At 38.0% G+C, this 23,469-nt stretch overlaps 5 protein-coding genes across 5 annotated transcripts; 4 read left to right on the plus strand and 1 right to left on the minus strand.

Annotated features, from left to right (window-relative positions):
* The first annotated feature begins 16 nt into the window (after window positions 1–16).
* On the plus strand, window positions 17–6,500 carry LOC113680069 (ADP-ribose pyrophosphatase). Its single transcript, XM_089189863.1, has 7 exons — window positions 17–176; window positions 1,723–1,915; window positions 2,173–2,280; window positions 3,104–3,190; window positions 3,512–3,617; window positions 4,005–4,148; window positions 5,222–6,500. Exons 1-7 carry the CDS (start codon window positions 98–100, stop codon window positions 5,450–5,452), a joined length of 948 nt encoding a protein of 315 aa, XP_089045989.1. The 5' UTR covers window positions 17–97; the 3' UTR covers window positions 5,453–6,500.
* An 887-nt stretch (window positions 6,501–7,387) lies between these two features.
* LOC113680059 (galactose-3-O-sulfotransferase 2) lies at window positions 7,388–11,419 on the plus strand. Its single transcript, XM_027197063.2, has 2 exons — window positions 7,388–7,634; window positions 8,373–11,419. The coding sequence occupies exons 1-2, from the start codon at window positions 7,504–7,506 to the stop codon at window positions 9,484–9,486; spliced, it is 1,245 nt and encodes a 414-aa protein (XP_027052864.2). The 5' UTR covers window positions 7,388–7,503; the 3' UTR covers window positions 9,487–11,419.
* LOC113680034 (galactosylceramide sulfotransferase) lies at window positions 10,765–12,619 on the plus strand. Its single transcript, XM_027197026.2, has 2 exons — window positions 10,765–10,901; window positions 11,426–12,619. The coding sequence occupies exons 1-2, from the start codon at window positions 10,765–10,767 to the stop codon at window positions 12,492–12,494; spliced, it is 1,206 nt and encodes a 401-aa protein (XP_027052827.2). The 3' UTR covers window positions 12,495–12,619.
* Window positions 12,620–14,089: 1,470 nt separating this feature from the next.
* On the minus strand, window positions 14,090–18,219 carry LOC113680075 (galactosylceramide sulfotransferase). The gene is made up of 2 exons (XM_027197076.2): window positions 17,935–18,219; window positions 14,090–16,035 (listed from the first exon to the last, which is right to left on the minus strand). Exons 1-2 carry the CDS (start codon window positions 18,072–18,074, stop codon window positions 14,913–14,915), a joined length of 1,263 nt encoding a protein of 420 aa, XP_027052877.2. The 5' UTR covers window positions 18,075–18,219; the 3' UTR covers window positions 14,090–14,912.
* Window positions 18,220–18,909: 690 nt separating this feature from the next.
* LOC113680076 (nucleoside hydrolase) lies at window positions 18,910–23,136 on the plus strand. Its single transcript, XM_027197077.2, has 2 exons — window positions 18,910–19,301; window positions 20,791–23,136. Exons 1-2 carry the CDS (start codon window positions 19,082–19,084, stop codon window positions 21,519–21,521), a joined length of 951 nt encoding a protein of 316 aa, XP_027052878.2. The 5' UTR covers window positions 18,910–19,081; the 3' UTR covers window positions 21,522–23,136.
* Window positions 23,137–23,469: the final 333 nt, after the last annotated feature.

A 23,469-nucleotide genomic window follows, 5' to 3' on the forward strand; every position in this document is an offset into this window, starting at 1 on the left:
CTGTCATTACCCCCGCACCACTCCCCACCCGAACGGAAGGACTGTCGGATCTGCCGTCACGGAAGTGAGTTTATTTTCACTTTCTGTCGAGTCTGTTATGCTTTTGCGGCAGTTTCCAAAAATTCGTGTTGGTATTTTCACTTTTTTAGCCGCTTCCTCAGCCGTTGTTCAAGCCAGTAAGTATAACACCCTCATTATCACGTCGTAAGCATACATATTTCAAACTGTCGCGTTCGTTCGAACATCATAAAACACCAGCTTTTTTCAAACGTGACTAAACACATCACTGACCTTTCCAATATTGATCGAGGATTTTTAAACTGTTGTTATAGTCATTGAAAATGTTGATTTCACTCAGGGAAGCATTTAACGCTACGTTTAGCATGGTTTTTTTTACAAAGACTGAGGAACAGGTCGTTTGGTGAACAAAATAACTGTTTGAGTAGTGTTCCGATTTGGAATTCAACCAGGTTTTACATTTTAAAGAAGCTTAATTTTAAAATTATTCCCCTCTCAAATTTTATTAAAACTGTGTCACACTTTCGCTTTGCACAAAAACGGGACTGGAGAAGGAATTCTCTAATGTTTTCTCCTGTAACAGGAGTTGGCAAATAATCTTTGTTATTGGTTTGCATATAATTAAGCTTGATTAGTCTAAGGAAAATCCGGAAATATTTCTTTGATAAAGATATCCAATGTCAAATCAGAGAGTAATTAACAACTAGTATCAAAAAAGTAATATTCCTGTGGTGATTCTAATGAAAGCAAAAGTTGACAGATTTGGTACAATTTTTGAGAGACTCTAATTGCTTAGTTTCTTGTATTTGTGGCAGACTTGTGATCAAATGGTTTGGTTTGGCACCCCTGCCAGGTTATTGAGATTTGTCTCTTGGCAAGACACTTCAACATGTCTTATTATGCCTTTCTCCAGCTTGGAGTATGAATGGGCACAACTTGATTGTTATGGAAACTTAGTGAATTATTTGGGGAAGGGGTAGGTTCTTGTAATGAATCAGCACCTCGTGGGGGAGGAGTAGTTAAATATTACTTCTAATCACCTCATGTTACTGAGATGTGGTAAACCAAGGCAGTAACAGGCCTTTGGGAAATAAAAGATGTTACCTATCTCTGCTGTGCCTAATTGTTGCGCTTTTTTACCCAACCAAATTTTGTGTGATCTGTGATTTATTACGGAACAGATACACAACAACATGGAATCTATTTATTAACCCTTTAACTCCCAAGATCTGATTGTCAATTCTCCCCTCTAGCTGCTACACATTTCCTTGTAAATAAGCCACAAGAATTTGGTGTTGCATCAAGGCTTCTAAATCCTACTTGATAAGTTTGCATATTCTCATTAGATGTTGGCTAGATAATGAGTGGATGTTATAAGGAGAAGTTACATGTTAATCACTCATGGGAGTTAAAGGGTTAAACAGAATTAAGGCTTCAAATATAGATGTTGAAGTTTTGAATTAATTTTGGTGAAAAAAATTTGAAATAGTTGTTTGTATATTCCATTTGTTGAGGATAAATTATTGTATTTGTATAGGAAAGGAAAACAAAGAAATGAAGTCTGAAATGATTTCCCCTAAATTTCATTTTAACTTACCAGATACATGATATGTACTGGTAATAAATACTAAATAATCATTGAAAAGTGTTAAAAAATACATGCTGCTTAGCCTTAAATTTATATTTGCTGTTTATTATCCTCAGCTCAAACTGGACTGTGTTACTCTATAATGCACACCAAGGCAAGAACTCCAGAATACCCTAGGTCTAATGCAAAGAAATTTCCAGTACCAGCAGAGTTTGTGGATTGGAATGTTCCATTCCCAGAATATAAACCAGTAGATTACACCTCAAAGCACATTCTTCAGATGCCACCTTATGCAGATCCAGATATAAGGTAAAAATATTTTTACCTATTGACTGAGTGGGAGGGCCAGACAGGAAAATACACATATTAGCTTTTCTATGTTTTTTCTTTTTTTATATATATAGATTTGTGCCTTCAGGGCAGAATGGGGTGTATTGTAACAAATTTTACCACACTAGGAAAGATCTGCATTAAGTTTCATTCATTCCTTCCTATAGTAGATTCTTAAGAAAAATTTTAAAAAAATTCTTATTTTAGATTGTATTTTTCTTCCCCTGTGACCTTAGGAAAGGACCTGCCAATGTTCCTCTCAAATTCAATGCCCTGGATACAACTTACAACACTGACAGGAAAAGTTACATAGGAGAATATGAAGTTGTACAAGGTGTTCCAAGGTAATGAAGCAGTGCCGTGCTTAGATAGTGGAGAGAGATTAAGTGGGCCAATGTTTTGCATAGCTTGCAATTCTTTAGCTTAGCAGGATTGCTCTACCAGTTTGAAAATTTATTTTATCCATCATTGTTAATTTAAGGGAGGACACTGCTGTATGGTGCCTTGCAAGGGTTGTGATCTTTGTCAAGGTCTCTATTTCTCACAGTGCCTCTCACCATCTAAAAGTATCAGTGGCTATCAACAGAATGTAGGGGAAACTCAGTAAAACTTTTGAGTAGGGGGAGGAAGGGGTGATTTACTATCCTTGCAGGACTAGCGCAGCACTCTAAGTTTAACTTGCTTGTTATAGTTAGAATTTTGTGGCATTAAATCATAAGATGGTGTTAGAAAACAGGTATAACTTGGAACATTGTGGCACACCATTTAGGAGGGTCTCCCTAAGACTGGTCACGATGAGGAAAAGTGAAATTTTAATTAAACATGATTGTCTTGAATTTTGCATGAAGGTGAAAGAGTTTTGGATATTATTTGTGATATGTGAAAAGGCCAAATGTTTTTACAAGGCTGAGTTTCACAGAGGGGTATAGAGGAACCTCATTTAGGAGGAGTGGCGTTGCTTTCAGTCTCAATGTGCTTCAGAAAGTGCAATAAGCTCTGACAGTAACAGGCTTACCTGCTGGAAAGACCTTGTGACAAATAACCAAAGGAGGTCTAAATTATATGGTAATGGAGTTGTAAGATAGAGAGAGTTTTACATTGATTTATTTGGATGCTTATGCTATTTCTTGCTCAATCATAGCTAATTGCAATCCGTTTGCCTCAAAGGAACCCTGTTGGTAGAACAGGGATGATTGGAAGAGGAGATCTTGGCAGATGGGGCCCCAACCATGCCGCAGATCCAGTTGTCACCAGGTATGTGTGGTGATTTATCTTTCTCTGATGCAAGGGTGATCTGAATGTTTGATGGGGCCATATAAAAGTTCAAGTCAATGCTAAAAACATACCCACCTTCTTTGAATGCTGAATATCAAAAAGACTTTAAAGACAATGTACCAAATTAAATGTTAAAGTTAAAATCATACCTAGTTGCTTTCCACTGCTAAAAGAGTCCTTACAATCCTTCAACACTGTTTTCTCTGAGAAAACATTTTAGAGCAGAACTTTAAAGTATGCTTAACTATTTTACAATTCTCTTTCTGTTATGAGACATTCTTTATTTTTTTTAACTCAAAGGTGGAAAAGAGACAGTTCGGGAGAAAAAGTTATGAAAGAAGGAAAACCTGTTCTAGAAATTGTTGCTATTCAGAGGAGAGATTGCAAAGAATGGGCCCTTCCTGGGGTAGGTGTCTAACTTGCATGTATACCTAGTACAATTTTGTTCCAGATCAGTTATAGTCTGCTCAGAGACTGTGCCCCAGACCATGCCCAAAAGTCACTTTGTGAACAGAGGCATGGGTAATTGGTCACCAAAGAGAGGTGGCCATTGTGGGAAGGTATGGTTACTAGAACTCTGTACTTGCTGTTTAAAAACCTTATGAAATCTTTTATGAAAAAATTTAGCTATTGTAGCATACAATTTCAAGGAAAGTCACACTTTCATAACAGTTATAATTAACGATAGAAAAGTTAATGCATGGAAAATCTGTCTTTTATGTAAGACAGTGGCAAACAGTAAGAGATGTTGCCCAACAATTATCTCCAATAATGTGCAAATGTATCCTTTCAGGGTATGGTAGATCCAGGTGATACTGTCACAAACACCCTTAAGAAGGAATTTGGTGAGGAAGCTTTAAACTCCTTGGAAGTCTCACCTGAAGAAAACAAAAGAATCCAGGAATCACTTGAGCATCTTTTTCATCATGGAACTCTGGTAATTGCAGACTATGAATGTCACAACACCCAGAATGAGTCTGAGAGGGCTTTCTCTCCCACACCATCCCCTGGTCTTGCTTTACTTTGCTCTGTGATTGGTACTGAAAAACTTGCATACCCTCCCATCCAATTGGGTATAAGTGACTTGGTCATGTGTCTTTCCCGGCATTTTCGTCCCCAGAGCCTCTCGTTTTCATTTTTTTTTTTGTGACCAAACGTAGTGAGAAGTTTGGGAACGAGAATGGTGTTTTTTTACCTTCTCATTGGCCCCCTCTGATATTTAAAATTGGTTTTTGGGTAGAGTGTGGTTATCGAGTTATGGATGCAGGTGGGAAGTTTGGAGAGCGTGGGGGAAGTATAAGAGGAGGTCGAGGCGCAGCCAAGAGGAACTTAAGCTTCTTGAGTTCTCTGTAAAACTTCCCAGTTGCATCGATTAAACAAGATATATGCACAGCTAAAATTGCAAACCAATTATTTATATAATAGCGGAGACATTGGTTTCGTTTGGCTTTTCTTATTCATCTTGCCTCTTTTAACTAATTGACCACGAGAAATTCGCCTCTTTCAATTGGTTGAGAAAAATGTAGACAAAGGAGATCAGAATAATCAAGTTTAAGGAAATCTTAGCTTGATAAAAGTCAAAGACCCCAAGAAGGGATTTGATTTCTCTATGCTGTTGATGTAAAGATGCTCGATGCAGCTCCTAAGGACGAACCCTAGGAAACTTGCACTTTCTCCCAAGCGAGCATTAATCTTTTACTTAAACGGGCGTTAGCACCGGTAGAGGAAACCCAGGTATGCTAGTGACAATTTCTTTGCTAGTTTCTTTCCTCGACAGTCGGGGAGTGAGGTTCGCTACAGGAACTGACGGCTTAACTGGATGTGAATTTTGCAACAAAATATAACTGTTCACGTCATGCTACTTAGTCAAAGTCATGTGCGCCTAGAGATACACATCACCACTGCTTTACAGGTTTAAGGAGATTTAGATAGGACAAACGTGCGCCATACGACAATTTTACTTGTTCCGATTGGCCCTCACGATTCCTTTGGTGTTGCTGTATTTTGAAGGTATTTCAAGGCTACATAGATGATCCCAGAAACACAGACAACGCCTGGATGGAAAGTCAAGCGGTTAATTTTCACGACGATAGTGGAAACGCCTTCAATAAGTTCACTCTGCAAGCTGGAGATGACGCCCAAAACGTCAAATGGGTCGAGGTGTCTCACGAACTACGCTTATATGCAAACCATCTCGACTTGGTAAAAGAAGTAGCTATGAAGCATAAAGCGTATTGGTAGCCAGCCAGCGGGAATAAATTCACACAGATTAGATTTTTAGATAAATTCAGTTTGTAATTCAAACTTGCTTTACATTTCCGTTGCATTTACGACCCGTGGCTCTGATTATTTAAACAACGTTTAGGCGTTGTTTGGCCGAACCGCGTTAAACAATCCTCAATTTTGCCAAACCTTTCATTTACTTTTATCTGAACACTTATTTTTGTGAACCGTGTCAAGAGGGCTAAAAGCTAATAGTGGAAGGGCAGTTATTTAATCTAAGCAACTGTCGTATAGAGAAAACCTGAGGCCCACTGATTGTTAGTCTGTTCCAGGCGTCCAGTTAGTAAAATGGAGCGAAAGCGAAAGCGAAAGAGCGAGAGAGAGGTTTGGGTCGGGTCAGTTATTACGCGACCCGAACCAAACCTCTCTCTTTGTTTTTCTTCATTCGCTACCAGCGCGCCGTTTACTATCGCGCTTCGTGTACTTACTGAACGCCTGAATTGCGTAAAAGCACAGTTTGGGCTAGACCTCAGGTAAATAACCAGTCCACTGAGTCAGGTCAGAAACATACAGGAAAATATTAAATGTTTGCATGCTTTATGCTTCATATTGAGTGTAAAGGTTTGGTCACTACCTCTGTTGCTAAGTTTTGTGCCAGTCAACGTGATCTTCCTGACGACCGTTCGTCAACTATATATCTCGTGCACGATTAGTCTAAATGTGTCATGTGGTGCAACCTGAATGAGAGAGTATTAAGGTGTTCCATTGCATAAATGGAACACCTTAAATTGGTCTTTGTATCATATTTGTACCAAAAAAATAAATTAATGCACTGAAATAGGCAACGATTACAATTGTGAGGCCACTGACTATGTGCAAGTGCGAGACCAAACAGTTTCCCAAATTCTTCAGAAAGTTTTAAGATGAAAATTATGCACAAAAGTCTTTTTCAATTAAGTTCTCAAACTTTAAACAGTTCCTGAGTCTAAGTCAGTGGCCTCAAGTATAATTTTACATTGCACATGTGCACCGATTTGAATAAAAGTGGTTCATTTGTTTTATTAAGTGTTCTGGTTCGATGTCATTTTTGCGAGTTTTTTTTCCATGTGAAGTCCGCACAATGCATTTTATTTCAAAAGTTTTTAAATATTTGATATAAATTATTGAGTGTTCTGAACACTGACTCAGAGGTTGTATTTCTTTATAGAAGCCTTGAGCAGGTTGCGAACATGGTATTGCGTGGTATTCATGTGTTTGTTACATAATGTAATACTCAAAAATCGTTTCAGATATACATGACGTATTAAAGAGGGTAGCATTTTTTTAACGGCTCTTTTCCAAACAGGGTCTCAGTAGCATACCCCTCCCCATTCACAAAAGCTTTGCTTAGAATTCCACCCTCCCCCCCTCCCCCGAATGAAAAAGACATCGTTATAGTATCTTGAAAAATTTTGCAATCTGTTTTAATCATCTCCATCTCTATATACGGACTTTTTTTCTTTGTGTTAGCTTTCATTTTGATGTTTTCCTCTCTTGTCTCAGTAATATTCTTATATTCTTTGGTTTCCATTACGATGCAGAAGACTCAAAAAGTAAGTTGAGCGTATTTGTCTTCGGGGAATATATTCCTGAACAAAGGCTATTGCAAGGGTATTCTTGGTACTGTGAATGCTTGCTTCGCGTCCGAAAATATAACAATTGTGTTGCAGTGTGTACTCGGACATTTTTACATTTTTACTTGCTTTCGAGAATAAGTTTTTTTGTAGTGATTTTTCTTTCTCTAAAAATTATGCACGAGACACCCCAGTCTTCTGCCGATTCTCAAGGCGACAGCTTGGGGTTCCTGTGCCGTAGGTTACCATTGCAACCTTTTCCGCAATGCCAATAATGTTCGGAGCATCATATATTTTGAAGAACTGAAAAAAACATTTGATGAATGATTTTCGCGACATGAGGTCATAATGTCTTTCAAAATATGATAAATAACTGAACAAAAGGTGTCAACATTTATATTTTCAAGCGCTATCTCTATTGACAAAGAAAACGCACTAGCCTTCATAAGGCGAAACATGCGATACCCACTCAATAATATCAGTTTGGGTTTTTTAATTCTTTCAATCAGTGTTTTCATGTCTACTTTTTATATTTTCTTTGTGGTTAGTCAACTCTGGACGGTTCATCAAAGCATCATCCGTTCAAAGTAAGTAAATTTATTTTGGTTTTTTTTTTTAAGCTTTTCAAGGACACGATGACTTAACCGTGTTGAAATTTAAGATAAAAAGTGTTCTTTCCTGACCGTGAATTCGACAAGGATTTAACCCAGAACTATGGATAATAAAAAACATGCAAAAGATAACTTCCAGAACATTCATGTACAGAAATCAACTTCGACCAGAGCAATTGCCTTTCCACTATTATTCGGATTAACATTCTTTCAAAAAAGGGCTAGTTACCGTGGAAACTGTACACCTTTATTCATGTCGAATTTACGATAAGAGGACGTGTTTCTTGATCAAAATTATTCAGTAGTAGCTTATTGTGAGTTTGTTGTTCAGGAAAATAGACTATTTTTCACTGTGATAGAAGATATCAAGTACTCTAGTAAACGTCGTCAGAAGAATGAAAAATGAATATTCTTTCCATTCATGTTCCCAACACACAAAAAGCCACAATGACATGTATGGAAAACTCTTTCTTGATACCAATTTTGTCTTTTAACATTGTTGATACGATTGGTCCGTGATTTACCTCGATTCACTAAAAACGAGCAAAACCGCTTCGATAGGGCTGAAAATATGACCATTGCATGGACTTGGGGAGATCGAAAGTAATTTTGGACTTACCCCACCCTCTCAGAAATTTCAAGATCCACACATGGCAAAAAAACCGGAAGTAATTCAAACCTCATTATCGCTTGCGTCATTTTTTTTCTCAACAGTCACGATAATAACACCGCTGACAAACTAGTGTTCAGTCCTACGCCGACCATTCCACCAGTGAGGTGCAGCCCACACAATAACATCCTTTTCTTAAAAACCCACAAGACAGGTTCGAGTACCATAGCAAATATTTTCTATCGTTACGGAGACTTAAAAAATCTTACGTTTGCTCTTCCGGGTGCTACATTACTAGGATGGCCCAATAGATTCCAAGTCTACTTTCCTTTTCGTTTGCAAGACAAAACACCAGACATCCTGTGCAATCATGCTAGATTTAACAAAATACCCATGAACTGGCTTTTTCCCAAAGCAACCTGCAAGTACGTTACCATTCTTCGGAATCCCGTGGATAATTTTGAGTCAGCGTTCAGGTACATGAACATGGGACGACGCATAGGTATAGGAAATGATCCTGAATCCTTGAAAAAGTTCCTGATACATGGAATTTCATTCACTAAAATGCGTCAAAAGGCGGAGCCTCTCATCAGAAATCCCCTCATGTTTGACTTGGGACTGAGTTTTAAGCATTACCAGAACATCACAGCTGTAAATGAATATATTAGATTCCTGGAAAAAGAGTTTGACCTGGTTATGATCATGGAATACTTTGATGAATCTTTGGTGTTGATGAAACGACTGCTTTGCTGGGAAATTGAAGACATTTTGTATTTGAAACTCAATGAAAGACAAGACGAGGAAAAGGGGACAACACTGACAGCGGATGTGAAAGAGAATATCAAAAGATGGAACAAAGCCGATGTGCTGTTGTTTGAATATTTTAATCAGTCTCTCTGGTTTAAGATTGAGAGCGAAGGGGAGAACTTCTACGAGGAACTGGCCACTTTTCGTAAACGAAGACGTGAATTACAAAACGCGTGTGTAGAAAATGAAACGCGTTTAGAAACAGTATATAATGGAAAGAAAGTGAAAAGTTATTATCTTAGAAAAGGACTGCCGAAAGAATTGAGAACTTTGTGCGAAAAACTAACAAGAGCTTCTAACACCTATCTAAGATACCTAAGAAAGAAACACGAGGAGAAACTAGCCAACGAACTCGACGAGGACGAGGAGAGCTGGAACCTATCAACAGATCTAGTTTATAATCCCGTTTAACTGACCGCATCTTCCAAGAAAGATCTTTTAAAAAGTCCAAGGGTTGATAAGTGACGGAGTAAAAAAATCATTCCGGCTCTCGTTGTTTGAGTTGTCTCGTTTGGCTTTCCTTTTTTATCTTAAAGCTGATTCAAAGTTTGTGCTTGCCGGAAAATGCAGCTATCCGTTTTAATCTTTGCAAGAGAATATAAACTGTCTTTTGATCTTTGTCTGTTGTTTGTGAGATTGTTGCCTTCCTTAAAATTCACCCTTTCTGAGCTAATAACAAAAACATTCTTTGTGCAAAGGAAAGGTAACAAAAACGTTTCCTCGGAAACACGCGACCAAAAGTGGGGAGAAGCAGCCTAATTGACGCTCTGCACGATGTATTTATGAGGGACAAATAAAAGATAAAAAAATATGTAAAGAAATTATTTCATTACAAGTCTTAAAATTCATTCATTCTTGTTTCATCTTGGAAAATGATTGCTTCATTTGTGTCTTTCTACCTTACCAAAGTCGCATTTTGTTGTCTCAGTTTTAAGATAAAATTATTGTCGGGATTTATGGAGGTGTCGTCCCATTAAACTCGTTTATACGAGTTCGTTCTATTTTGCTTGTCATTATTTCCATTTGTATTCCTTAGTAGTACTGATTTAATTAATCAATCTTTTTATTCTTTGCAGCGCCGAAATCGAAACCGAATTCAATGAAATGAAATTGGCACGTTCCGGGAACATTTTTTCGACTGTATGTAATAGTCGACGGAGAACGGCAAACGTAGAAAAAAACCCATATTTGTCTCTCAAAACAGCCGAAATTCGACAATAACCAGCAATAACTGCCGTGACTGAATGATACGCTGCAAAATTACTGCGTCAGATGTACACTCTCATGGTGACAAAGATGTCGCGATGAAACAAAACAAAAAGTACACACTTGCAAAGCATAGTAGTTTTCTCGCTGGTCTCCAAGGAAACACCTACCGTAAGGAACAATGTTTTTGTATCAAATCAAAAAGCACTAATTAAGTTGTGAGTACTTTTCATTTTGTGCAATGTTGTAGTCTGAATAGTGTGGATGACTAGAATCTTTGATCTAAAGTTTTGCTCGCCCACGAATTAGGTATAGATGACTTTGAACTGTGCCCATGAAAAGGTACTCTGATGAATTCTAACGGTTCCTACGAGTTTATCTGAGGTTATTAAGTCCTGTCATCGGTACATAAAGGAATTGTCCTGGCTCTATGTCAGCAAAGAATTAACTGACAGTTTTTTACGAGTGTTCAAGCTGGGAATAATGACGCGGAAACTCTTGGTTCGCGTGGCCTTTCTTCTTGTGTCCGCTGTCTTCATTTATTTAACGAGGAGATTGAACGTGAACTATACGGCTTTCTCCTCTGATGAAACAGTTGGAATTTCCTATGAAGACATGAGGTGAGTTTTACCTCCAGTCACTGATTCAAAATATCCCGGCTAAAAAAAAATAAGAATTAGCTCTAGTTGTGAAGGCCAATTGGCTCCAGTGCAGTGGTCACCTTTGATACATTTTAATACTTGTAATGAAATAAATTCTTCACATATTTTTTTAAAATTTTATTTGTCCTTCATAAATACAACGCGCGGAGCGTACATTAGTTTGTCTTCTCTCCATTTCCATTTGGTTTGCGTCTCCGAGGTAATATTTTGTTATCTTTCCTTTACACAAATAATTTTTCTGTTATTAGCGCAGGAAGGGTGAATTGTAAGGAAGGCAGCAATCGCACACAGAACAGATTTACAAAATTGCTTTAACCGTAATCCTTCGCTTAAATTGGTCAAGATTTTGATTTTCAGCGTAGAAATAGCAGTTTTTTATTTCTGGATCGAGTTTGTCATATACCGAACTTGGAACCGACCCAAATTGTAAAGTTTGAGCTGATGTTAAATTTCATTCTTTCTTGTAATTTCATTAACCACAGGGAAACTGTGAACACAGTCGACAGCGTTTCTACCCATGTAGACCCTAGCCCTCTTTCCACACGAAGCTGTTCGCCACAACATCACATCTTTTTTCTTAAGACGCACAAGACTGGCTCTAGTACGATGGCAAATATTTTTTTTCGTTATGGCGACTTCAGAAATCTCGCTTTCGTTCTCCCAAGGTATATACTGTTTGAATGGCCTCAAAGATTCCAAACTTCTCTCGCCGCTCCCCTTCAAACGAGAAGGCCGAACATCTTATGCAGCCACACAAGATTTAACAAGAAACCAATCAACTGGATTTTTCCAAAAGATTCCAGCAAGTACATAACCATTCTCAGAAATCCAGTGGATAATTTTGAATCGGCCTTCAGGTACATGAAACTTGGGGAGATGTTTGGCTTTGGTAACCATCCAAACTCTTTACAAAAGTTCCATGAAAATGGGGTCTCATTTGCCAGCATGCTTAAAAGGTATAATCCCCTCGTAAATCTTATAAGAAATCCTCTCATGTTTGATTTGGGTTTGAGTTTTAAGTATTACCAGAATTTTACCGCTATAAACGAGTATATTCAGTTTCTAGACAAAGAGTTTGACTTGGTGATGATAGCGGACTATTTTGATGAATCATTGGTGCTGATGAAACGACTGCTCTGTTGGGAAATGCATGACATTTTGTATGTAAAGCTCAACGCTAGAGTAGATAATGAAACGGGAACAATACTGACCGAGGACGTAAGGGAAAATATCAAAAGATGGAACAAAGCGGACGTTTTGCTATTTGAGCATTTTAATAAATCATTCTGGGAGAAAGTAAAGAACGAAGGAGAAAGTTTTAACGAAGAGCTGGCCGCCTTTCGTCAAAAGAACACTGCTATGAAACAAGCTTGTATAGAAAATAAACCGCACTTTCAAACAATTTATGAGGGAAAGTTAGCGAAAGGTCACTCAATTAGAGAAAAACTGCCCCGAAAATTGCGAATGTTTTGTGAAAAGTTAATTAAACGGCGAAGAATACTACTTAAAGAACTTGAGAGAAAAGTCTCAGTATCAGAGAACGCCGTCTAGTTCGATAGATCTGCCTCAAAATTACAATGAACACGAGGAAGAAGACAAAAAGAGCTGGGATACAACAAAAGAACTTTCCTACTTTCCTGTTCTGACATTAAATCACGACACTCGTGAGACGTCACCGTGGCGGCGTGTAGGAAATCTGTGGATAAAACGGGGGCACAGAGCGGAAAGGATGAGAAAAAGGCGGTATAAAGCAAGACGACGGACGAAAAGGAGTTCTAGTTAACCCGTTCACTATTATAAGTAATAAACGTGTAAAATCTCCCTACAATATCCATATATTATCCAGCAAAAGGGTAATGACAAATTCTGACTACACTCAGACGAGATATTCAATGTGAAAGTTTATTTAGGAGAAGTCAGCCAGTCTTGTAGTCTACATATCCTACTAGAATAGATGCCATGCGAACCTCTCAAACGTGCCGTCAGAATACTAATTTCTGACTAATTCGTTCCCATGTCTCTCAAACGTCAGAAATTACATTACTCGGATTTCTTAAGAAGTTGTCCTCTTGATAATACGTAACACAAAATTCTCGTAACTAATTTATAAGGAAATGAGAAGCAACTGAGGGAGACAATCAAATTTTGGAAGTTAACAGGTTAAAAATTAGATTATGAGCTGAAGATTTCTATCGCATGATTGTCGATGAGGGGAAAGCCCGGATCAACTACCACACATAGTTGTTGAATTTAGTATAAATCTTCTTGTCGTTCATAAGTCAAGAAGACAGGCTCGTTATTTCATGTTGTTTACAACCGTACACTGCGGGACTAATCACTTTACTCGCTAACCCTGTCCGGATAATTCACCGGATAAATAGAGAGTAGAGTAGCCAATCAGATTTCAGCAATTGTGATAGATCATTAGTTGATAAACCGTAATTCCTTCCATTAAGGGCCCCCTTCTCCAATAAGTCCCCTCCCCCCCGAATTTGTTTTGTTAGTAAGTGCCCCTATTCTAATGAGCGCCCCTACTGGTTAAGTACCCTCATCCCAATTGGCGCCCCTATTCCAAGAAACGCCCCTATTCTTTTTCAGTAATAGCATTGTTAGAGTACATGTACATTGAGATTAATCGTGGTCCATCTTCCCGAAATTGCCCACTTAAAGCCTCACGACAAAAAAAAGTGGTCTTCGTCTCAGTCTCTCAACTATAATGTCGCCATGAGTGCACAGTTACTTCAAACAAAAGATCCCGTCTTAAAATTTTGCGACGATTGCTTTGCTAGTCGTTCTAGCAAGGAAGCATCCAGGTCCATTTCCAATCTTTTTCATCCCAGTTTTCAAATACATATCAATGCTTTGTTTCGCATTCTGCTGTTTCTCAAAATAGGAGCAAGCGCCCTGTCCATAGTAAGCACCCTGATTCGAATAGGCGCCCTCCCTTGAGGTACCAAAAGTAAATAGTCGCCCTGGGCGCTAAATCTAATCAGTACGGTATATTAAGAACAGAAAGATTTCCATTGTATTAAAGCCGATGTCGTTTAAATAATACCAGAAATGATGAGATCCTTGGTGGTGTCAATTGAACAGGGTTTTTTTGAAATGAAATGAACTGAGAGAGAAATTATTCATCTAGTGTTTCATACCTTTATTTAGAAAGAGTAGCATTATACAAGTTCTGAAGCTGCATGGTTACATTTGTTGTGGTTGCACTCTAAGGTTATTCATTAAAAGTTTCTTAACTTACTTTGACCGTTTTCGCTGTCTGAATGAGTGCTTATATTTCGAGACTTGTGGACGTGCATATTCCAGGCGAGTGTCTGGTCGTGAGTCTTGCTCTGGTATATGTGGTGTTTCTTACAGAATTATGAATTATTTTCGTGGTTAAGAGTACAGTTAAATCCCGATAACTTAAACCTTCAAGGAAAATTGATGAAGGTTCGAGTCATCGGGAGTTGAAAAAAAAAGGACTGGAAATAAAGGAAAATGGTGTCTACTGCTTTTTCTATTCATGCAGTATACATTTTAATCAAATTTAATTATAGAGAAGACGATTGAGCACGGTGAATGAAACACTACTAATAAATTACTGCAGAAATCACGAGGTGATGAAAATGTTTTGGACTTCAGTACCCTGTTTGTCTTAACTTTTCACGTATTGACAGACGAACTGGTTCGACGTGGTTCGCGTTATAGAGGGTAGAAATTTGTAGAGAAAGACCTGAAGGGAAACGCGAATTGCTTCGATTTAGTGGAAGGTTCAAGTTATCGAGGGTTCGAGGTACCGAGGGTAAAACTGCCATAAATCTATAGCGCAAATCCACGGATTATCGATCGATTTTGGTTGGAGTTAGCTCAAAGTACGAGTTAGTCAGGGTTCGAGTTATCAAGATTCGACTGTACTGATTCCGCTCAGTTTCGAATATTTCCGTCGTTGTAATAAAACAAAGTTCTCTAATAAATTATCTATGTTGATTTTATTGGCTTATATTGCAGATCTTTAGCTGTATTCCAGCCGCTCTCCATTTGAACTTTTATAAATTTGTCCAGTCCAACGGTCCTCAATTTTATCATACGTTTTTGTCGGAGGTAATCCAAGAAAGCGTTTTCCGTCCTCACGAAATGTCCACACAAAACCTTCAAACGCGGCGTTAGGTCGTCTCTAACTAAATATCCCTTCACAAACTTTTCACGATACGCTCGTTCTTGTTGCATCTCATCCTTTAAACACAAACTCTTTATATTTTCTTTCTTTCGCCGAAATGCAGCCAGATCGTCATCAAAGCTTGGACCTTCCATTTTCACTTTTCTCCAAAACGTTGCGTTGAAATGATCAAACAGCAAAACGTCTGCCATGTTCCATCGTTTGATGTTCTCTTGAACAGTTTTACTTAAATCTTTCGCTATCTCTTTATCTAGTCTTGCGTTGAGTTTTACATACAAAATGTCTTCTAGTTCCCAGCAGAGCAGTCGTTTCATCAGAACCAATGATTCATCAAAGTAGTCCATTATCATAACCAGGTCGAACTCTTTGTTCAAGAAGCGAATGTATTTTTTGACTGCGGTAAGATTCTGATAAAACTTAGGACTTAGACCCAGATCAAACATCATCGGATTTCTCGATAAATGGGTCATCAAACCTTTATGGGTACTGTCATAGTCTATTCCTTTTGTTAAAAATTTTTCCAAAGCGTCCAAATTGTCTCCGAAACCAAGTTGTTTCCCAAGCTGTGCAAAATTGAACACTGACTCAAAGTTGTCTACTGGATTCCGTAAAATTGTCACGTATTTGCTGGTTTCTCTCGGAAAAAGCCAGTTCATTGGTTTCTTGTTAAATCTAGCGTGGCTACATAAGATGTTGGGTACTTTGCTAAAAAGACGAAGCGGGTGAGTTATATGGAATTTATGTGGCCATCCTAGAAGAGTCCCCGGTGATAAGACAAAAGTAAGGTTTCTCGAGTCTCCGTAACGAAAAAAAATATTAGCCATCGTACTCGAACCAGTCTTGTGCGTTTTTAGGAAAAGAATGTGATGAACAGGGAAACATTTTCCTTCTTTCTCTTGAGCCAGTCCTGATGCATTTCCCTGCCTGTGAAATAGATAAATAGATACCGAGTATATGAATTGGTTTAATCACTTAGTTACCCTTAACCCTTTAAGTCCCACTAGTGACCAAGACGGAATATCTTCTTACACTATCAGTACAATATCAAGCAGACGAGTAATAAGAATAAAGAAAAATATCAATTAGGGGATTAGTTGATCCAATTCCAAATTCTCCAAACTAACATCACATGCATTGTATAGCAGACAGTAAGGAGAATTACTGACGAGATCCTGGGAGTTTAAGGGTTACGAACAGTTTTCAATTGAGAGTCGAGAGTGTTCTGAGATTGCTCTGTTTTTGCTTTGCTTCGCTCTGTGATTATTCTGTAACTGATACTCGCACCACTCTCTCTCAACCAATCGGATTCAAAATAAACAAATCACGACTTAGTCTCCTACGCTTTCCAGGGCTTTAGGCAGTTTTGTCGGTTTTACTTCGAGCTTGGTCTTAATGGCTCTTAAATGTAATTTTCCTTTCTCTTAATTTGGCTGTTTCGATCACTTTGGTTTTTGTGACTCTCAATCGAAAAGAACTCTATCTCCTTGAAGCGATCAACTTCTCATTGCGTTTTCCTCCCAACAGTACATCAGAGAACAAACAAGGTAATCAGCTTGATCTAAGATCAAAATCTCCTTCAGGAGTCTGTAGCCAGAATTGCTAGTTCGAAGGTCAATAAGACCCCCTTAAGACCAGACAGAGTCTGTCTAATATGCAGTGTCTGGCAGTTTCGTGCTCTTAGTGAGAAGGATGAAGGGACATTTTTCATCTCGCCCTTACAGCTTTTTGTGGCCATCTTTACGAGAAAGACTATTGATAAGAATCCTTTGAAGGACAAGTATGCCTCAAAAATCATCGCTTTAATTTCTCCCAATAAAAACGCACTGATGAGATTCCAAAGAGTGACGTGACCGGTCTCCAAAGTTTCAAAAAAATTGTTCAAATGCGCTAACGATTCACATCTGAAAATTACCATCTCGAATCTTGCCTCAAGAAGTGACTGACGTAACGAAGTCTCATTTTTCTTTCTTCCACCTCTTGGAGAGAGAGAATCAACATTATCTACGGTATTTCTTGTGATGGTTCTTGTAAAATTATTTTTTGTTTTGATGTCAAAGGTTGAGAGAGCGGAAAAGAAAAAATGTACTGAAACCTTGCAACTTAAAAGTTATCCTTTCACAAATATTTAAGTTTTGAGCTTTATGTTATTATTCGATCAAGGTTCTATGGAAGATCCCTCTTCACGATTCAACTGAGGGCGAGTTATTTAAGCGAGGTCTAACTTAAACCATGGTTTTACGCGATCAGTGGGCCTTAGGCTTTTTCTGTAAGAGGGTTGATTTGATGAAATAAATATCCTTTCACTCTTAACTTTCACCCTCTTGACACTGTTCACAATAAGTGTTTAGATAAACCGTTTAACTAAAATTGAGGATTGTTTGGCTAAACTTTGCTTAAATAACCGGCTCTGACAGTTTGTGGAAAATCGACTAGTGTCTCATTTTCGACGTTGAGTCTTTGCATAGTTTAATAAGATCTTCGTGCATTGTTCTGTGATATTTCAAAGTCGGGGTCTTAGACGGTATTACGAAAATTGATCGCTGACTGATGAAACGTAAGGGAGATTTCAGAGTCGCTTTTGTAAACATCGCCATTGTACTGATCTTTAATAAAGATTAGTGATATGTACTGCTACATTACTTTTCCGTATCGCATCGAATCAGGCGAGGATTTGACGATACTGAACGAATTTTTTCTTCTTCCCGTAAACTGAGGCTTACATAATCTATTTAAAAAGGGAGGGAAATTTAACAGTGAAATCAATACGGATTCTTCAGCACCAATTTACTTAGTATATACAAATGCAATGATAAATACACTTACGTCAGACACCGAATTACTTGTCGGACTGCGTTCACCTCCTGTTCATTTGACCGAGAGTATGTATAAAATAAATAGATCACGGAAAGCAAGAGAAATATCCAAGGAAGGCGGTCGAGAAACCTGCGATGAAAGATTCTCATCCTAATTCAACATTCCTATAAGATAAACTACGGTGAGATCTCGCTGGAACTGCTGATCACAGCAGCTAAGGTCCTTATGGTCAAGCCGAGCTTTGCGACAGATATCACGTTTCATACTCATGGCAGTAGTTTCCTTGGAGGCACGCAAATTTTCGTTTTTTTTTTTCAGGGGGAGGTGAGGGGAGGTAGGGGCACCGCGTGACCTCCCGAGGAAGAGCTGTGAAGTATCAGCACTGGAGAAACGTGTTGAAAGCGAATTTATCCTTAAATTAATGGGGTAAGTTTCGAAAGGCTGACGCGCATGACGCTCGAAACATCAACTTCAGTAACTCTTTACGGTGGCCAATTTACGTTATCAACTCAGCTGATTAAACCAAATTAATAATCCTATCCCTGATTAGTTTCCTTTTAAGAGTATCTACAATGCAAATTTCGTCCACTGCGAGTCACTTCTTACACAAGTCTTCCTGCTCTTAAGTTCGCCTGTCATAAGTTGATCGGGGAACTTGACAAGGAAAAGAATGTTATATTCTTTCTCTTTCACGAAAACGAAAACTCGTCAATCCGGAAAATAGGTTTATGAGTGTCCCGGAAACGTCTGTCCATTATTCGTCAGATTACTGTAACGTCATCTTTCATCATCAGGCACTTGCGCTAAGGAACTAACTTTCTTTATGGTTATGTCATCATGGCTTGGTTGCAAAATGTGATATGGGCTTTTTCCGGAAATTTGTATGTTGTAATTTCCTGAAGTTATTGGTAAAATTACATGATAATCACTTCTGTCCCTGGAAGTCACTTTCTCCAAACTTCGTGACCTTTAGCAGCCGCGCGCAGGATCGTTCTTGGCTAGTTCCCAGGCTCAGTTTACAAGTGAGTTCTTTCCTTGACCAGGAAACCCCTACACGCACGTTGTTGACTTACTCGTCTCCATAGCTCTAGTAAATTGTGCAGAATTTGTCCATTTACAACCCAGACAGGCCAGTTCTAGAGGTGGAAATTACATAATGGCGAAGCGAAAGATGATTATTGACTGTGATGCCGGCATCGATGACGCCCAAGCTATCCTGATTGCTTTATCTGCTCCTGATGTTGAGGTGGTTGCGATCACATGTGTCGCTGGCAATGCAACTATTGAAAATGTATGTGTGAATGTGCTTAAAGTTCTGGAGTTGTGCGATCGAAGAGATATTCCTGTCTTTAAAGGAGCCACTGGTTCATTGCTAGGTGAGGAACTTTATGCAATTCATTGACTAGGGGTCGAGTTACGGTACGTGACACTACCCTTCCAATCGCTTGATCCCATGAGTAAGTAAGGCCCGGTTCAGACGCCGTGCTTCAGCCGCACCGAATCGAATTCAACGATAGGCAGACCTAGATTAGTTAATCCTGGCTGGCTGAATTGATTCAAACGCCGAACTTTATTCGGCCGAAATTAATTAATCAAAGAAAATTAATATCTTACAGAGAGACAAGCCTTATCTGTGCTTTGTTCTATTGTATAGCACTTAGAAAGCGGCTAGGGCACGAAAGAAGTGTAGGGAGAAACACGAGAGGTAGTCGAGTGTTTCTCCCCTCTTCTTGAGCAGCAGTTATGCACCTCCACTGTTCTTGACTAGCCGCAAAAGGTAAAAGTTATTGAGAGGAATGCGTGGCAATCCAAATGTCACCAAAATAACTTCTTGTAGGTGAAATATCGTAGTAGGTATCCGTAGGGGTCACGTCTCAAATAATTCCTGAGACTTTGATCTAGCAATGTTGAGCACTTAGGTTGAACAGTTTGCAAACTATGGCTTCCAATGTGCCTCATGTGCAGGCAATGGAAGAAGCTCAAGGACCTCAAGAAGCAATTGTGAATTGTGTTGCATTTTTTATGAAGAGGGGAAAGGCGGCAAGAATTGAATGCGGTTTTTAGTTCTAATTAGACCCCAATACCCCAGTCATATAGGAGAGAAATACTCTGAGTGAGAGTGAGAAAGCCTTTGTATGGGAATTTCTCTCTTAAATACATGTATACCAGTATGTGCTGCCCATCTGGGTCTTGAATTTGGAACTCATGAGCAAGAAGGAGCTACCATGTTTTTTAACCCTTTAACTCCCAGATGAAATTTTTAATTCTCTTTACTGTCAACCATACAATTCTTATGATGTTAGTTCAGAGAATGTAGTGGTGGATCAACCAATTATTCTCAAATTTATAATTTTCTTTATTCTCATCTTTTATCTGATTGATTTTGTATTGATATTTTAAGGAGAAATTCTGTCTTAGTCACTCATGGGAGTTAAAGGGTTAAGTGATATTTCCCAGAACTTTTTGTAGTTCATGCATCTTGCAAATAGGTTAAGGATTATCTGTGACATGCCTTGATAGCGCACTGGCAATGACCTTCCCCTTACAAGAATATTTTAATTATAAAAGAATTTGTTAAAAAATGGTTGTAAAATTGAAGATGAGTTGATGGTTATTGGTGAATGGGGTACTGAAAATTGATCAATATCTAGAATGAGTTTCTCTGACTTCAATTTCAGCCAAAAATATATTTGAGTATCCTTTCCCCTGCTCTTCTTGCTCTTTCCTGTAAGGGGGAGAGGGGTAGTTTAAATCCTGTTAAGGTCAGTGACACGATATGATTGCTGCTTATTGTTATATGGAAATCATGAAGCTTGGGAATTTTAACTTATGGATGATGACATGTTTCTTTTTTTTTTTCTGTAGAGGATCGTGGAGATCTTCCTACCCATTTTCATGGCAAGGATGGCATGGGAGATGTTAAAGACATTCCTAACCCAGACATGTCATTACTGAAGACTGAACATGCTGTAAATGCCCTGATTAGAATTATCAATGAGCATCCTGGAGAAGTCACCTTGGTTCCTCTGGGACCATTAACTAATATTGCTCTTGCATGTCAACTTGATCCAGGCATTTCCTCCAAGCTAAAAGATGTGGTGATCATGGGAGGGAACTTTGAAGCCAAAGGTAACTCGCATGTGAGTGCTGAATTCAATTTTCATTTTGATGTGGAAGCTGCTTACATAGTGTTGAATAAGCTCACTTGTCCAGTCTCCTTGGTGACATGGGAATTTTGCCTGAACCATGCATTACCTTGGGAATTTTACGACTCATATATTGGACAAGAGACAAAAAAATCTGTTTTCATGAAAAAGGTTACTAATGTCTCAGCCTCATTCTACAAGAAAAATAAGAAAGGGTTTGGACAAGGTTACACAAGTTGTGATCCTCTGGCCATGTCAGTAGCTGTAAAACCAGAGATTGTAACTGAGGCAACAAGTGTGTATGCCACAACAGAGCTACACGGGCACTTGACTCGTGGTCAAATGGTTGTGGATTGGAGAGCCCATCTTGGAAAAGAACATAATATTAAGTTAATTCAAGAAGTTGATTTGGAAGCCTTTAAAGTTTTGATGATGGACTCCTTGAAATAAATATACATAAAAAAAGAGGAGTAAGAAACAAAGACATTTTTGTAATAAAATATTTGCCTATTGTTCATTGTGGTGTAAGAATGGAGATGAACTATGTTCATTTGTCTCACAATAGAGTTACTTTTGATGTAGATTGTGACATTTCGACTGCAACACTGCTAGTCTTCATCAGGCGATGAGATATATTGTTTACATGTCGCTATTTGTAGCATGTTGGTATGCTGCTATTGGTGCATTTTGATTCTCATTAGTATTCCAGTTATTAGATGGTGTTCCCTCATAGAACCTCATAATGTTCTCTATACTTATAATTTGCTCCAAAATTCTACTTTCAAAATTTACTATGAGGGAACACCTCCTAACAACCGTAATAATAATGAGGATCAAAATGCACCAATAACAGCATACAAATGTGCCACAAATAGCAATGCGTAAACAATTGACCTCATCGCCTGATGAAGACTAGCAGTGTTGCAGTTGAAATGTTGTGATCTACATCACAAGTGACTCTATCGTGAGACAAACGAACAAATTTCATCTCCAAAGACAATTTTTTTAGCTAGCCTAACCTGGATTAACCCTTAAATCCCTTAGAAGGGGCTATTATCTTATTTCTCCTTTTAGTGCAAATAATGAATTAACCCGTTAACTCCCAGATCACATTAATTTTTGTAATTCTCCTTACTGTCAACCATACAATTCTTATGATGTTAGTTCAGAGAATTTAGTATTGGATAAACTGATTATCCCCAAATTGATATTTTTCTTTATTCTCATAACTTATCTGGTTGATATTGTATTGATATTGTAAGGAGAAATTCTCTCTTGGTCACATGGGAGCTAAAGGGTTAAGAAATAATTAAGCTCATGAGAGTAAATGAAATGATCACCATCTAAGGCTGTTGATTTTTTCAACAAATTCTTCTACTCAGTACAATAGGAAATGTATAAGAACAGTTTTGAGAATATGCACTTTAATGTTAATGGTTTAGCATTTACATTTAGGTATTCTTGCTAGAAGTTTTGAAAGTAGAATTTTGGAGAAAACTATAAGTATAGTGCCACTAAGTATCATGTGAGAGATACTCCAAGATTTTTTATTATACCAGTATGCTTTTGGTATGATTTAACCCTGTAACTCCCAAGATCTGATTGTTAATTCTCCCCTCTTGCTGCTACACATTTATTGTAAAATAGTTACCAGAATTTGGTGTTAGATCAAGATAACAACTTCTACTTGGTAAGTTTGAATATTCTCATTACCTGTTTGTTGGATAATGTAAGGATATTATAGGGAGAAGTTTCATGTTGATCACTTCTGGGAGTAAAAGGGTTAATAGCAAAATGGTTCAAAACCTGCATTGCTTCATTTAAGCATAATTTGAAAACATAGTTGTATTGGATTTGCTCCTGTATAGTCACTTGACAAAATAGGAAGATTTCATTATTGTTTTCTTAGTAGACTAGATAGCTTTATATTTTCACCCAGTAAAACAATTGAAGGTTCATTACAATTATATTATTACCTTTCATTGCCTTAGACTATTTCAATATGCTCATTGAGTCTTGATTAAAATGATCTTGATTCAGTACTAATAAAGTCTTTGAACATAAAGAATTAAATTATCGTTATATTATTAATGCCTTAGACTACTTTAGTTGTGCTTTTTCTCAGTAGATCTTGGAAGCAGGACTTCCAGAAGTAGCTGATTTGTGTACTTGTATTTCTACTCATGTAAGATTTTTTTCTGTTTTTATGCAGTCATCATTTGTCACACTAGTTTCATCTTTATCCTGTTTCAAATGTTATGCTTCAGTTGTATCCTTTTTCATGATTTTGTCTTCTTTGAATTGAATTACCAGTAGATCTAATAAAAATTGAAAAATCGATTTCTAGATGATCTGTTAAAGCACAGCTGTTTCCTTATGTGCTAGGTAGTGTATATTT

The sequence above is a fragment of the Pocillopora damicornis genome, chromosome 12 (genome assembly GCF_964200805.1).
Source record: "Pocillopora damicornis chromosome 12, jaPocDami1.2, whole genome shotgun sequence".
Classification (NCBI taxonomy): Eukaryota; Metazoa; Cnidaria; class Anthozoa; order Scleractinia; family Pocilloporidae; genus Pocillopora; species Pocillopora damicornis.